Here is a 13,951-nt window from a genome sequence, read left to right on the forward strand (position 1 = left end):
ACTCTGTGCATGGGTGGGTGCTCGTTTGGCAGACAGATGTGTTGTGGATATCAACAGCACAAAGTAGAAGACAAAGAAGAGGGTACTACTGGTGGTGTGAGATCTCTCTATTAAATTCTTCTTGAGACAACAGCATTTCAAGAGGATCTGCATCTCATCCACATTTTTGCCACTAAAATCAACCCCTATTAATGGCCAAAAGGGCTGAAAAAAATTGAGTGGCAAAGGAAAAGAAAGCAACACCTGGAGTCTTCCCAGAGTGACAATATCTCCTAGATTATGACCTTTATATTGGATACAAAGCTTTTATGACAGGAAATTTTCATTCAAATCAAAACAATCCTCAATATTTTAAAATATACTAGCACAAGAGTAAACTGTACTTTATTCCCAGGATAACTTTTTGCATTTTACAGACCAGACAAGTTTTACAGATAAGTATTTTGCACACATATCTAAAGTCATGCAAAATGTATCAAAGTGCTTAAAAATGAAACTATTCATATTGTCTGCCATACCACTGTCGCTCTTTGTGCTTACACTTCCACCCAGTAATGTCCTCTGACCCAGGACAACAGATTAATCGGTTGTGCTGCTGCTAATGCATCTAGAGTCTATATTTTCAGGTAAATGCACCCCCATACTCTGTAGGATGTTAGAGGCGGGTCCTGCAAGTCCAGCTTGAGCACTATATGATTCCAGTAGGTTTGTCACTAGGTTCAGATCTACATCCACAGGTGTCAAATCAGTATATATTGCATCAGAATCATCTTCTAAGGCACAGTCAGCATCTCGAGACAGAGGTTCTTTAGCAGAACTAGCCTGTAACACATGCAGAATAAATTTTAAAAGACAAATATTTGATTACATATAGGTTCTTTATGACAATCACTGGTGGTACATGGTGAAAAGCAACCATAGCAGGAGACGCTTCTGACTAAGACAGAAGGCGTGGCAGAGACTGGTCTATGCAACCATCAGAATAACTCTTCACAATTAAGGCAGGAAACAAAAACACCAAAACCATACAAGTGAGTTAGGCAAACAGTTTAGAAGCCAACTAAGCGTCTAGTATGTCCCACCCAATCTTGGAGAACAGGAGTTCATGAACCAAATAATCACACTATCCGAATCATCATGCAGAAGTCCCCAAGAGAAGGATATAGAGAATTGCTGGGCCTTGCCTGGGAGTCATCTAGGACTTCAGTAGCTGCAAGAGATCATGAGGCAGCTGCTTGTAGTACTAATAAAATGCAGAAATGAAGCCAGAATTAGGAGCTACTGAGGAGGCCAAAAGGTTAGCCTTTTTATACAAGGAATCAGCCAAATGGCATAGCTACAGCACACCTTGTTTGTACATAGGATCTTTCTTTGGAAAGAACACCTGTTCAGAGGGCGGAAACATCAGTCACACATGGTTAGATTATTCTTCTACTCTCTACCTCCTCTTTCATCGAAGGAGGTAAATTACAAAAATCCAAAACATACATACCATTTTCCTTTGGGTAATGAAGCTTTTACCAACATTGGTGTGTGTCAGTTCAGAGTCCATCTCATCCATGTATGATCTGAGACTTCCCATCATTTCATTTGGCAATTCCTTTTCCTGTTGACCATGGGCTTCAGAATCCAAGTCTTCATCGCTGTCCAAGAACTCAAACTGCTCTTCCTCGTCCAGATCATCTGAGTCCAGCTCTTCCGAGTCTGCTCCTATAAACAAATCAAATCAAATCAATGCAGTGCATATGGATGGTGAGGAAACAGAGGACCATGCTAATAAAGAAACTAGATCTCACCTAAAATTTTGTCTAAAGCATTTGTGAAAGAGTCAACATCGAAGGTGACACAGGTCTCAGCAGGTGACCTGAAATTTAAGAATAATTACTCCATAAATACATTCTCTTGTACATCTGGTGTGGTAATCCTTTGGCAAGAATGTTTGGCATCTGCCATGGCAATGTTAGCAGTGAAAAGTTTGAGGTGTTGGCCTGGTGATTTAGTGGTAGTACAATTGGTACTTGATTGAGCCATGCTCAAGGGCTTAGCCATAAAACAGGAGGTGCTGAGAATGACATGGGAAGTGGTGCACATAGGAAGCTGACATGGAGTGGGGAGGAGAGTGAGTGTCTCACATTGTTCCCTGTTGGCTGAATTGGGTGCCCATCAACCCAAGCAAGACACGATCAGTATTCTGCTGGGGAGAAGAGGCACATGGTGCTATGCAGAGCCTTGGAGAGAATTTCTGAGATTTGGAAGACCTGCCTGGGGAGAACACACCTCGGCTTGATTCACCCATATACGAGATCAGAATATTGTTTTAGAGAATCTAAAAAAAAGCAACTTCTCTGCATGTCTCAGACATCTGCATACATGATCAAAATCAAGCTCTTAGTTTAAAGGAGGTAGAAAAGGAGGGTGGGAACTAATAAGGCTCTAAATTTGTTAATAGATGTTCATATGTAGGATTATGCTTCTTGTCTCAATATTACTGTAGCTATTAAAAAAATTCACAACAGTCCACTCAAAATAGCCACGTCTCAAGCTCTTAAAAGTAAAGTCCTAGTATACAGTCTCAACATTCACAATGCTGAAACAGACCCACCACTGCACCTTATATTTACTTGTAAGTAAAAGGTGGCTGTTAATGTTTACGCTGAACATCTTGCTTAGTGTAACAAACTTAGCAGCTATGTTACCGTCAAATAAGCAAGTATGAAAATAGTGAAACATCTACAGTGAGGATTTTCTGTATTCTGTCAGATTTATTTTGGAATGTGCAGCATTGTTTTCTACATTCCTTTGTTTAGGAACATGCAACACTTCCTTATTTTTGCTAGATATAAGAAAGTATGTGTTCTATACTGATACCATGCTGTTCTGCACTGCTCACTTGGAATGTCTGCCTCTATGAATTCTAAGGTACTACACTAATGCATCATTTTCATCTTAAGAAATCCGGCACTCCCGACAGTCATAAAATCATCATTTATGGCTATGTGCAGCCTGATTAGGCACATTTTTAGCAATCCTCTGCTGTCAGCAAAGTTCACAGTAAGACAACCACCCTCAGAGGGGCAATCCAAAATGCCCCAGTGTTGTTCAGGTGATGGGCAGCAGGAACCTAAGATAAATGGATTCAAACGTAATACTGAAGTGAGAGCTTTGGAAAATAAGATAGTTTTCAGGTATTTTTACTGGTACCTGCTCAACATGTTATGAAAGTGTACATAAACTAAGAATGCAATTCTGTTTCAGAGTTCTAGTGACATTAAATCACTCAAGCTTTGCTATGCTGGTTTATGCAGCATTACTAAAAAGGGTTGCAATATAAGGGAGTAATGAATCATGTACACTATATCATATATTTAAACAAATACCATGGAGTTTCTGCTCCTTCATGTGTTGAGACTTTCGATATAAAAGCCTTCATGCTTTCAGTGACCCCTGCCAAATCATACTTCTGATCTTCCTCATTTCTGCCTGGTACCTCACTCAGAATCTGATCCAGAGCATCTGGAGAGATCTCCAACCAACTGTCATCTGAAATAATAGAAAGGGAACATCTGTCAATCCACAAGATCAAAGCTGGAATACTATCACTTTAAAATGGGGAAAAATATTGATCAGAAAGATGAATGTTAACACAATATCTGCTTATTTTAAATTGTGAATACTTTATAGGGAGAATCTGAAATGTTTGATAATGAGAAAAGCTATGAAGGGGTGGTGGTTACTTGACACGTACTTCTGACACCATTTTATCTTATTGGGCCAACAGACTCACATTTGGTGGCTTACACAAAACGAACTGGTCGTCCAAACTAGTAAAGAGTTTTCCACTAGCAACATCATAAAAAAGCCTGTGGCAGTCTCATCACAAAGGCTGAAATTGAATATACGTGGAGACTGTACTTACGTAGTCATTTGTTATATAAAGAGGAGGGTCTGATTTCCTCTGACACCACCTTCACTCACCATCCTCAGGAGGAAGACCAGCAGCTTCTTTTTCAAGTTCATCCACATTCAAGGGCAATGTCTGTAGCAAGGTCAAGATTTCTTCACCTGGACTCATAGCAACAGAGCTAAAAGAAAAAATCCCCCATATCTGTAAAATTCTATTAAATCTAATTGAACATACAGACATTAACAATATCTGTTTACAGTAACTCTTACTTTTCAGGCTTGATAACAGACTGCTGGAAGTAATTCTCTGCCATATGCAGCTGTTCCAGGTACTTAGCAGATCCTTCAAGTTCTCCCTATTTGAAACAGATCACCAACATTAGTGCATCAAATTCTTCCTCAACTTTTTCATATAACTGCCCAGAGGAATTACTTCTGGCAGTGAAATGGGGGTGAATATCACAATGCATAACGCTTAGTTATTGGTTTGCAGACATTGGTTCTTTAGGACCAAATTCAATTAAGTGCAGCCTGGAATAAGCAGGAGCAATTGTGACAGTAACAATGGTTGTTTGCAATGTTGTAGCCATGTTGGTCGCACAATAAGAGAGAGACAAGATAGGTTAGATAATACCTATTATTGGACCAACTTCTATTGTTGAAAGAGAAACTTTTAAGATTACACATATTCCTAATGCACCATGTCTGTCTAATTTACATAATTGTTAATATACTTTTCCCCCTTATGCAAATGCAGAAGATGAGCATACATTTTGCTAACAGTAAGGGCATGAATTAAAAGAAAACATGCCAAAAGTGTTATGCAGCAATAGAGCTGATTTACACAAAAAGAAATCAGGAAATGCAAAGTTATGGTTCTCACAGCAGCAACCACACTGAATATATTAATATACAACAAAAAAGGAGCAGGGTTACAGCTGCTGTGAGAACCATAGATAAATTTCCCGAAGTTCACACATTTACATGCATAAATGTGGTGTCGCAGGAGTGTACTTTTTTGCCTTTAAAAATGTTATATAAACATACTAAAAAGGTTAGTTTAACATTTTAGGACCTGTCAATTTAACTATAAACAAGGAATGATGGGTCAGGATTAAGAGACTTTAAAAAAAATCTTCTGCTGCAGGAGACCAGAAGGATTAATATGCAGGTGTTAAATGTACAAGTATATATGATTTGTGAAACAAAATCATTACAAAACTATATTAACTATTGCATATTTCTGTTTTCAGTATGTGCAAATAAAAGCACTTGCATGTAGCAGCACTTATTTTATCTTCCTTCCTCAAGTTTATCTTCTCATTTATGGTAGGTAGGACCTCATCCCCAAATCCTACAATGTATTTTCATTTGTAAAGACATTTTATTCTAAACTATTTGGTGGAGGTAGAGGGAAGGAAAGAAAAAGGTACTGTATACAGAATTTAGGAGTGGTGTCTCCTATGACATTAGCTTATCTTTCATGACAAGAGGAATTATGTCCTTCACCCTCTATCTAAAGTCTACTGTAAATCCTGACAGAAGTTTGAGAGCTGGTTTTGTTTTTCCTGAATTATACAAAGAGACAGACAGTTCCTTACCTTGAAATAACTATTTTTCTTCAGGCTGTTGAGGAAACCAGCCCAAAGGGGGGTGTTTAATACTTGCCTCTTGGAATCAGGAGAAACTGTATCACACTTGGAGCATAATATTTCAAAGCCATGAGCCTATATAAGAGATGCAGGAACACACATGTTTTTAAAAATGACATTTGGTGAAGTTTTCTTTAAACAATTGCACAAAGATCTCACTAGTGGTAAGGTCCTGCCTCTGCCATGAGAGAAATGATTTGATGCCTGCTCCTTGGGACATGATGGCCTAAGAGTACTGCCGAGACAGAGTTCTCAACTTCCAAAATACCAAGGGGATGATGACCCATGACCAGGGATCCTAGAAATCTGTTTACCATTGGGGGGGGGAGAGGGGGGGAAGGGAGGGCAGAATTTGTGTTTTTAAAAGAGAATCTTTAGTTTTTTACATTTAGTGAAAAAATAAAAACATACAGTGCAGCCCTGATTATCTGACTGGGACCAGATCAGATAATCAAAAATTCAGCTAATCAGGAAAATGCGTGAGGCTCGGGCTATCAGACCCAGGCAGCAGGACTCAGTCTGTCAGCTTAAAAATTGTAAATATATCAATAAAACATTGTGTTCAACTGACACCTATATATATTGTGGCTAGGGAAACTAAAGTTCAGCTTTTCCTTTTAAATCACAGAAAAACATGGATTTTTATGTTTTTTATTGGAGAATTTTTTTAAAAAAAAAAATTACAGAAAAGTAGGATCCTTGCCCATGACACTCAACAGCAACCCTAATAACTGATTAAGATGTGCTGATAGGCTTCAAGAGGAGGCCCATCTATTTCTCCTGAGCTGCAAAGACAAGGGACATCTTTCATCTTAGTGAAGGTCTCATTTCCATTTTCCCAGAACAAAAACCTCTGTTGTTCAACAAAGACAACAAGGTGGTAAGAATGCCTGGGTCCTTATGGTACAACTTCCAGTGGAGGAGATGCACTAGTAACCAGTTAGGAGTTCCTATTTTTTCTAGGATAGACAAGACTCTTGCAAGAAGAAGAATGCAACATTCTCCCTTTAATGACTACTGGAAAAGTGTAGCTAGGAACTAGATTGAGGATGGGGGATGGAGAGAGTAAAGTTTGAGAAAAAGGAATGGATTTGCTTAAAGGGAAAGTACTGGGAGGAAATACCCATGCTCAGTCCTTTAAAAGAACAATTCTCTACAGGTGTCTGATACAGCATCCTTTTGGGGATGTAAACGGCTGTTTGATGCCAAGTTTTCTCTGTAAGTATGGGTGGAGCAAATAAGGAGGCACTCCTAATGTTTCAACCCCACCCAGAAATATGAACTTGAGGGGAGAAGAGGAAGAAACAAAAATCACAAAACATAGTTGTAGGAGACGTAAGAAGACATTACCAGTTTCATGCCTAGCTCTTGTGCTTTGTACTGATGGTGTGCAGGGGAGGGCAGTGTATATCCACTGCATCTGTCTGGAACAAACTTCTGCTGCATTAGTTGCGCATATAAACACTTGGTGAATGTGACCTGTAAATACCAAAATTAAAAGAAAAACCATTGTAGCACAATTTTCTATAAAATAAATAAAAATTTCTATTTCTATTAAATAAAAAGCCACACATTTGTCTAAATTTTATTTTATACCTGCGGTTGTTACAAGTTACACTTACAATGTTACTTAAAGATTGGCGATTCTCTCCCCCGCCACTTTTTTATGACAGAATTCCAGTATCCTCCTGCTGAGAGCTGGATGACTTCAGTGAGACCTTATTGTACAAATAAAGTCAGCAAGTGGCTGCTGAGAGGCCACGCTAATGTGAAGAATAATGAGGAAGCAATGTAAAAAGGGGGAAAATGTGGCAGAGTACCATCCACCCTGTACAAAAAAAGTTTGAAAAAAAAAAGTTTCCCCTAGTTGTTGGGGCAGAAAGAGAAAGAAAGCATGGGGAAAAGTCTAAGTTCCTTTTATCTAATTTTAGTGTTGCCTTGGGGCAGGGTGGCACAAAACTTTTAATAGTCTATAATCATATAGTTCCAGTTATTGTTGGAGTTGATAGTGGTAAGACACATTCCTAAAGCAAACAAATACATGACTGCCCTCAAGAAAAATGAATTAGCAAACATACTGTTTTAAAATTGAAAGCCATTCATTTCCTAACATGACTACAGAAGAAACAGCATATCCACCAATCAAGCAGTCAGTTGAATGGCAATAAGATCACTTACTGAAGTCATTACACGTCTGTCAGGAGAGAAAATTCTGAAAGGGCGACACACTTGTAAGTCAATGGGATCTCGAAGATAAAAGGCCTGGACTGCCGCAGCTACTAGTGCAGGACGATGCTTCAATACCATCACAATGTCTGCTGGAAGGTAACAGTGGGCTCGGTGAAGGGAAGCCTGGACTTTCTCAGGATACCTGGGGCAAGCAATAATACAACATATTGAAAGAAATACTACAAACATGAACAGATGTTTGTTTAATATTGGCCTGTTTCCTCTTTTATTTAATATCAGAATGTCCGTCATGCCAAATGATTAAAATATTCTGAAATCAAATCAAATTAGAAAACTAGTCAACCAACAGCCTGCAAATGATTCTATAAGATTTGCACAGCCATGCTTTTTTGCCAAGATCAATGAAATCCTGTTCCCCATCCCCAGTTTTGGTGAAATGCATCATTGTGAACTAGTCTAACAGGCTAGCTGTATAGTTTTTTTTAGTCCAATTACAGTCTTTTTGCTCGGCCCTAATCTGTCAAATTCCATGAAGTAATTTCTACCACTAATTCAGTGACCCTTACCGGCCATTTCTGAAGGCAAGTTGATGGTCTGAAGAGCATTCTACTTCTGTCTCTGGGCTGAGAGCCTCGGAAGAGATCCAGACACACACTTCTATGCTATATCCTTCCTTGAAGTTGTGAAAGAAAAGCTACTGTTGCCCTTTTGCAGAAGCCTGGAATTTAGCCCTGAATCACAGTGGTGTCAGTGCTGAGATCAGAATATAGTGTGATTCTAGCGTTGTTAGGGTTCTCACCATAAGAATGCCACAGAAATTAGCAAAGAACTGTCAGGATAGGGGTAATCTCATTATAGTTAACAGGAAAACAGATTAGATACCATGGATACTTAGATACTGGAGGTAAGTGCCCTAGATAGCCTAGTATCAGAACATTCTGCTGAAGAACACCAGAAGAAATAATCCACATACCCACTGATGCGTTTATATACTGCTGCTCTGATAGATTTTGTGGCCAGGAACTCCTCTGGGTGTGCTGACAACAGCATTAACGCCTGCAGGATTGTTGGACTGGTGGCAGGTAGCCAAGGTTCCTCTCCAGGAGTCTTTGGTTGTGGGATGATGCACAATTCTCCTTGGTGGAAAAACACCTGTAACATGTAACATGTAACATGACAAAATGTAACATGTTTATTAGATAAAATTTTGAGTGTTCCATAGAGGTATTAAATTAATGAATGCCTGGGAAATATATACAGTTACAAAAATTTTCTTCATGTGAAGGAATGGTTAGAGAGGATCAAAATGACACATCAGAAGGAACATCCATATTCACATATAGACTAATGAATTTGTGTATTAGATGGACTTTTTTGCTTTTATTCTAACATAACTACAGAGAACACATTAAGAATTAGAAGTATGAGAAGAGAATTGATGGAAGAAGTTGAGCGGTGATAATTGTTCACAGTGCCTCACAGGGTGCAGTGAAACTCTGTGATCCAATCATTGGTTCAGAACAATTCTGATAGCAACAGGTTCAATCAAATGGATTTTTAATTTATTTCAGTTTCTTTAACAGCAGAAGTAGCAAGCTGGCCTTCTATTCAGAGGTCTGCTCATTTAGAGAAAGGGAGGCTTAGGAGTACTGACACTGACAGATTGTGTAATCGTGTCGGTTTCCCCATCTGTAGAACATAGATAACACTTCTCTCTCCTTGCTGAATATTTGTAAAGCACTTTTGATATCCTTGTAAAGGAGCTAAAATAGTGATATATATCCAACAATCGTTGTGTGTAGTTATTTTTAAATAAAGAATGTTAGGGAGAAAAAGCAGCTGTGCCAATAAGTATTAATTATTCCATCCTGCCATTTAAACTAATTGCTGCCAAGAAAGACTCACTTATTTACTGATCATATAATATCAGTAGTGTCACTAACAGGCTACTTCAGCATTTACTTGGTTTTATGTAATATTGGTATTATATATACACAGAAGTTCAGGTAACTTTAAAGGCAAAACAGAAATTGTTAAACATGATCTGTGTGTGAACCATTTCATGAGGAAACAGCATGGTGGGTAATCACACCTAGTTAACTGTTAGAGAATATTTCTTAACAAATTTAGATGTCATGTGTAGGTTGTCACATGTGTCATGTGAATCTGGCTTTCTTCTTATTTGCACTTTCTGATATGCAGACATGCTGATAAGCCAAGTGTAGATCAACTACTTCGTAACAGAATTCACAAACATACCTACAGTCTCCTAGAGAACACCATTCAAATGAATGAGATGTTAGAACATGTGGTATGTTCAACTGTATTGGATGTGTTCAACTGCTAAGCATGCAATAAGTTTTCATGGCAAGCATAGCTATTAAAAAATAGAACAGAAGACTGTGGTCAAAGAGATCAAGCTGCTGATTACGAGATTCTGGTTCAGTCTAGAGATGCCTTTAGAAACAATGTGACACGTGTAGATTTGCGATGGAGGTAGGAGAATAAGACACTCAATTGAAGTAGAGCCTCAGAGTTACTAACACCAGGGTTACAAACTGATCAGTCAACCACACACCTCATTTGGAGGCAGAAGTATGCAATCAGAAAGCAAAAACAAAAACAAAAACAACAACAAAAAAAAACAACAAATACAGTACAGTACTGTATTAAACTAAAAAAATAAAGGGAAAGCAGCATTTCTCTTCTGCATAATGAAAAAGTAAATGTTCAGTTGTAAACTTTAGAAAGAAAAACCATAATGTTTTGTTCAGGGTTATGAACAACCTCCATTCCCAAGGTGTTCTTAACTCTGAGGTTCTACTCTAATTTCATTTGTAGCTTAAGCTGGGATTTGATTTTAAGTCTGCAGAGGCAAAAAGGTACTGCACTGAACTCAATATGTCACTGAGTCACCTGCCAGCTTGCATGAAAATTTCACCTACCCGATTGGCACTATTTTCAGGTTTTAACCACTTTGGGAGGAAGTCAGCTGCTTCTATCAGCAGGAACTCACCATCATTGTCATCAACCCTAATCAAACAGAAATCAGTGTCATATAAACATGGCCCTGCATAGCACAGTGATGAATAATTCTAACTCAGTTATTGCTCCAGCGAAAGTGGGTTCCTTTGCCTTCCCCCCCCAAACTAGACATTTCCCTCCCCCTTTTAATTCTCTAAAACAAGATAGAAACATTACTGTTACATACTTAAAAGGACCAAGCAGCTGAAACCTTTCAGAGCAGGCATTCTCCCTTTAACATTATAGCAGCCATAAGTAGGGTTTCCAGGACTTTTTTTCTGCATATTCCTATACGTAAGTCACCTAAATGTTTCCTCTATTTGAATGAGTTCTTCCACTGATAGTAAGTTAAGAGGTCTGCAAAATTTTCAGTCAGATTTGTATTATGAACAAGAACGACTCATTTCTTTGAGCCATGTATTAGATTGGAAATGTACTATATGTTCAAGTACAGTTTATCCAGAAACGCAATTAAGAACAAGACGAGGGGAATATTATTGCTACACACAAATTCTGCAATGTCAAGCACTAACCATATTGCATTCTGGTCACCCTAAAGGGCATTCCTATTTTATCCATCCTAGAGGAGAGTAAAATTTAATATTAAGAAGATATTGTTATATAGCCATTCTGAAATTCAAACTACAGAGATTTGTATCCTCCCTCGGACCCTAGTACACCAAAGCACTTAAGCGCATACTTAACTTTAACTTCAAAGAGACTATGCATGTGCTTAAAATTAAGCATATGCTTACTCACTTCACTGAATTGGGCCCTCAATGAGCTGTCTATAGAAAGACCACCAAAAGAGACAAATTACTTGTGTACTTTTCAGAACATACTAACTGTGGGCAACTCAAGTACTAATCTCTTTTCCCTTCCTTTCTCCTATGCAAAAAGGCAAAGCCACTACAATGATTTCTATTTTCAATAAATACTAAACTTGGATGTCTAACATGAACACTGGGACCAAGTCTACATTAGACCTACATCAGTAAAACTGTCGCTCAGGGATGTGAGAAACTCACACCTAAGTGACATTGGTTTATCTAACTAACACCCCTCCCCGTAGAGCGCTTCTCCTGTCACATAGTTACCACCTGTAAGGGAGGTGGATTAGCTATGCCAACAGGAAAAGCTTCCCATCAGTGTAGGAGCATCTTCACTTAAGCACTACAGCAGCACTGCTGCAGTGATGCAGCGTTTTAAATGTAGACCTGGGCCCCGGCCTACATGAACTGAAGTAAACAGTAAGACTCCAGTTTAACACTTGCAAGCTGTTTTAAAAAGGACAAGTTATTTTTCCTTTGTTTTCCCCATCTTGACAACAGAAGTGTGTTTTTGAAAAGGCAATCTAATATTTTTCTGGTAAGGTTTAGAGTACAGCAATAGCAGTCAGAGTAGTTTAAAAGTCTTTAATTTATAGTTTCACAAAACATTGAAAATGTGCTAGAGGTACCTTGCTGCTAATTCTGGAAACTTCTTTGTGATCTGCTGTATGAGGTACACAATAAACCATTCATCTTCAATATTATCCCCAAATTTAGTCACACCGCCAATATGTGCCGGGGTATCTCCTGGCGAGAGGGAGGATTAAAAAAATACAAGGTAGAAATTAAGCCAATATTATTTCTATTAAAGGTCTGTAAAACATGGTCAATCCATTCACTATGTAATCTAACTGTGGGTGGGGAGAAATGGGAGAGAACACGACTCAGCAGTTGAAATTGTGAATGTTTTGGGTTAGTAGTTCCATTAACAGAAAGAAAGCAAAATAAACAGTAGGCAAACTTAGTAAGAACTGCAGTACCAGTACAACAAATTATGGAGAAAGATTTGCAACTTTTCACTCGAGAAAAGGAGTTAAATTAACAATACTACACAAGAAACTGAGTTTGCAATGAACAAACTCAGAGACGTTTCAGTTTCTCCTCCTGCTGGGCCCAAAGATATACAGACATCTCTCAGTAATACCACCGGCATGTTATATTTTCATAGTAGTAGCCAGTCCCTAAGCAGATGGAAATCCAACTCTGTATCAGATGAAAACAAATGCAGTAGTTTTACCTTTAGCAGGTTTGTATGTGAGATTAAAAGGTTGATACTGCCAGATATAAGAAACTAATATAGGAGCAAACTGGACCACTATCCTCTCAACGTACTGCTGAAGAACTTCCCTGTGCTGTTCAGGGTTACATGGTTCCTGAGGTATCAGAAAGAGTTGGTATTGCACTGCGTCTTCTACAGTCGCCAATCTCAGCTCCCCATCCATTCTGAACTTTTATAAACTGTCCTTCAAAAAACAAAAACAAAAAAAGGTTCAATCACTCAAAAACACTACAAGTTAAGTAATCCAGCCTCCAAAATAACACATTCAGCCATATTGTCAATTCAAAACACTCCTAGTGACCTGCTTCTACATTAGCCTGGTCAGAGCGGACACGAAAACCCTTTAGTTGACTTTATGGAGCAAAACAATTCTACAGTACAGGGAAGCCTTAAAAGTTGGCCCCAAAGAGGCAAAGACAGAGAGCTTCGCCCTATTTCAGGCAATGCGCGTCCAGAGCCATGGTAACGGGTGCAACAGACACCCATCGGCCACCCCCGAAAGAGATTCTCTGGCCGGTCACCAACTTCGCCCCCCCAACCGCCACCAGGCACCATCACGGCCACAGGGGAGCGACGCGTGCAGCACCCGACGGCCGCTTTCTGCCCCAGGCACGCAAGGCTAATGCGTGACAACGCGACGGACAACAGCGCTGCCAGCCGCTTCCGACACCCCCGCGACTGCTACGCCCGGCCCAGGACACCCCAACCCGACCAGCGGCAGCACCTCCCGGGCGTTCGAGGAGCTGCAGGCGCCGAGCGCGCGTCGAAGGCCCTGGCGCGCGAGCGTTAGGCCGCCCGGCCTGGCACTCCCGCGGGCGGCCCGGCACATGAGGCCGGAGAACGTGGGAAGCTCGATCGCGGAGGGCTCCCAGCAATACGGACTCCGCGCACGGCGCCACTGCCCCCCCCCGAGCAACCTCCGCCTCAGCTGAGCTCATCGCTCACTCACGTCAACCTGAGGCTGCCTCAGCCGAGCCGTGCGGCGCGCGCGCTCTTGCGCTAGTCATCACCGCGCGTCGCGTCGCCCGGTCCGGCCCGGCCCGCAGCAGCCTCGCTCACTTCCGCTCGGGGGC

The 13,951-nt window shown here is 40.0% G+C and overlaps 1 protein-coding gene across 2 annotated transcripts; it reads right to left on the minus strand.

The window, feature by feature from the left end:
* Positions 1-177: 177 nt before the first annotated feature.
* On the minus strand, positions 178-13,944 carry ECD (ecdysoneless cell cycle regulator). 2 transcript variants are annotated; one of them, XM_067552732.1, is made up of 14 exons: positions 13,828-13,944; positions 12,837-13,062; positions 12,229-12,346; positions 10,691-10,778; positions 8,719-8,897; positions 7,734-7,926; positions 6,906-7,034; positions 5,505-5,630; positions 4,174-4,259; positions 3,976-4,082; positions 3,378-3,540; positions 1,797-1,864; positions 1,493-1,710; positions 178-822 (listed from the first exon to the last, which is right to left on the minus strand). In XM_067552732.1, the coding sequence occupies exons 2-14, from the start codon at positions 13,039-13,041 to the stop codon at positions 580-582; spliced, it is 1,923 nt and encodes a 640-aa protein (XP_067408833.1). In that variant the 5' UTR covers positions 13,042-13,062; positions 13,828-13,944; the 3' UTR covers positions 178-579. The 2 variants fall into 2 exon arrangements, with proteins under 2 accessions (XP_067408833.1, XP_067408834.1); XM_067552733.1 differs by lacking the exon at positions 13,828-13,944 and adding an exon at positions 13,603-13,619.
* Between the last annotated feature and the right edge of the window lie 7 nt (positions 13,945-13,951).

This window comes from Emydura macquarii, unplaced genomic scaffold (genome assembly GCF_026122565.2).
Source record: "Emydura macquarii macquarii isolate MOO-44397 ecotype Brisbane River unplaced genomic scaffold, CSIRO-AGI_Emac_v2 contig_1390, whole genome shotgun sequence".
NCBI lineage: Eukaryota > Metazoa > Chordata > Testudines > Chelidae > Emydura > Emydura macquarii.

Excerpts from the sequence above, each read along its gene's own strand:
- ECD (XM_067552732.1), bottom strand. The coding sequence starts at position 13,041 with ATGGATGGGGAGCTGAGATTGGCGACTGTAGAAGACGCAGTGCAATAC. Across the intron at positions 10,779-12,228 it reads TTTCCAGAATTAGCAGCAAG|GGTTGATGACAATGATGGTG; the intron begins GTACCTCTAGCA and ends CTGTTTGATTAG. Across the intron at positions 3,541-3,975 it reads TGGTCTTCCTCCTGAGGATG|ATGACAGTTGGTTGGAGATC; the intron begins GTGAGTGAAGGT and ends CTATTATTTCAG.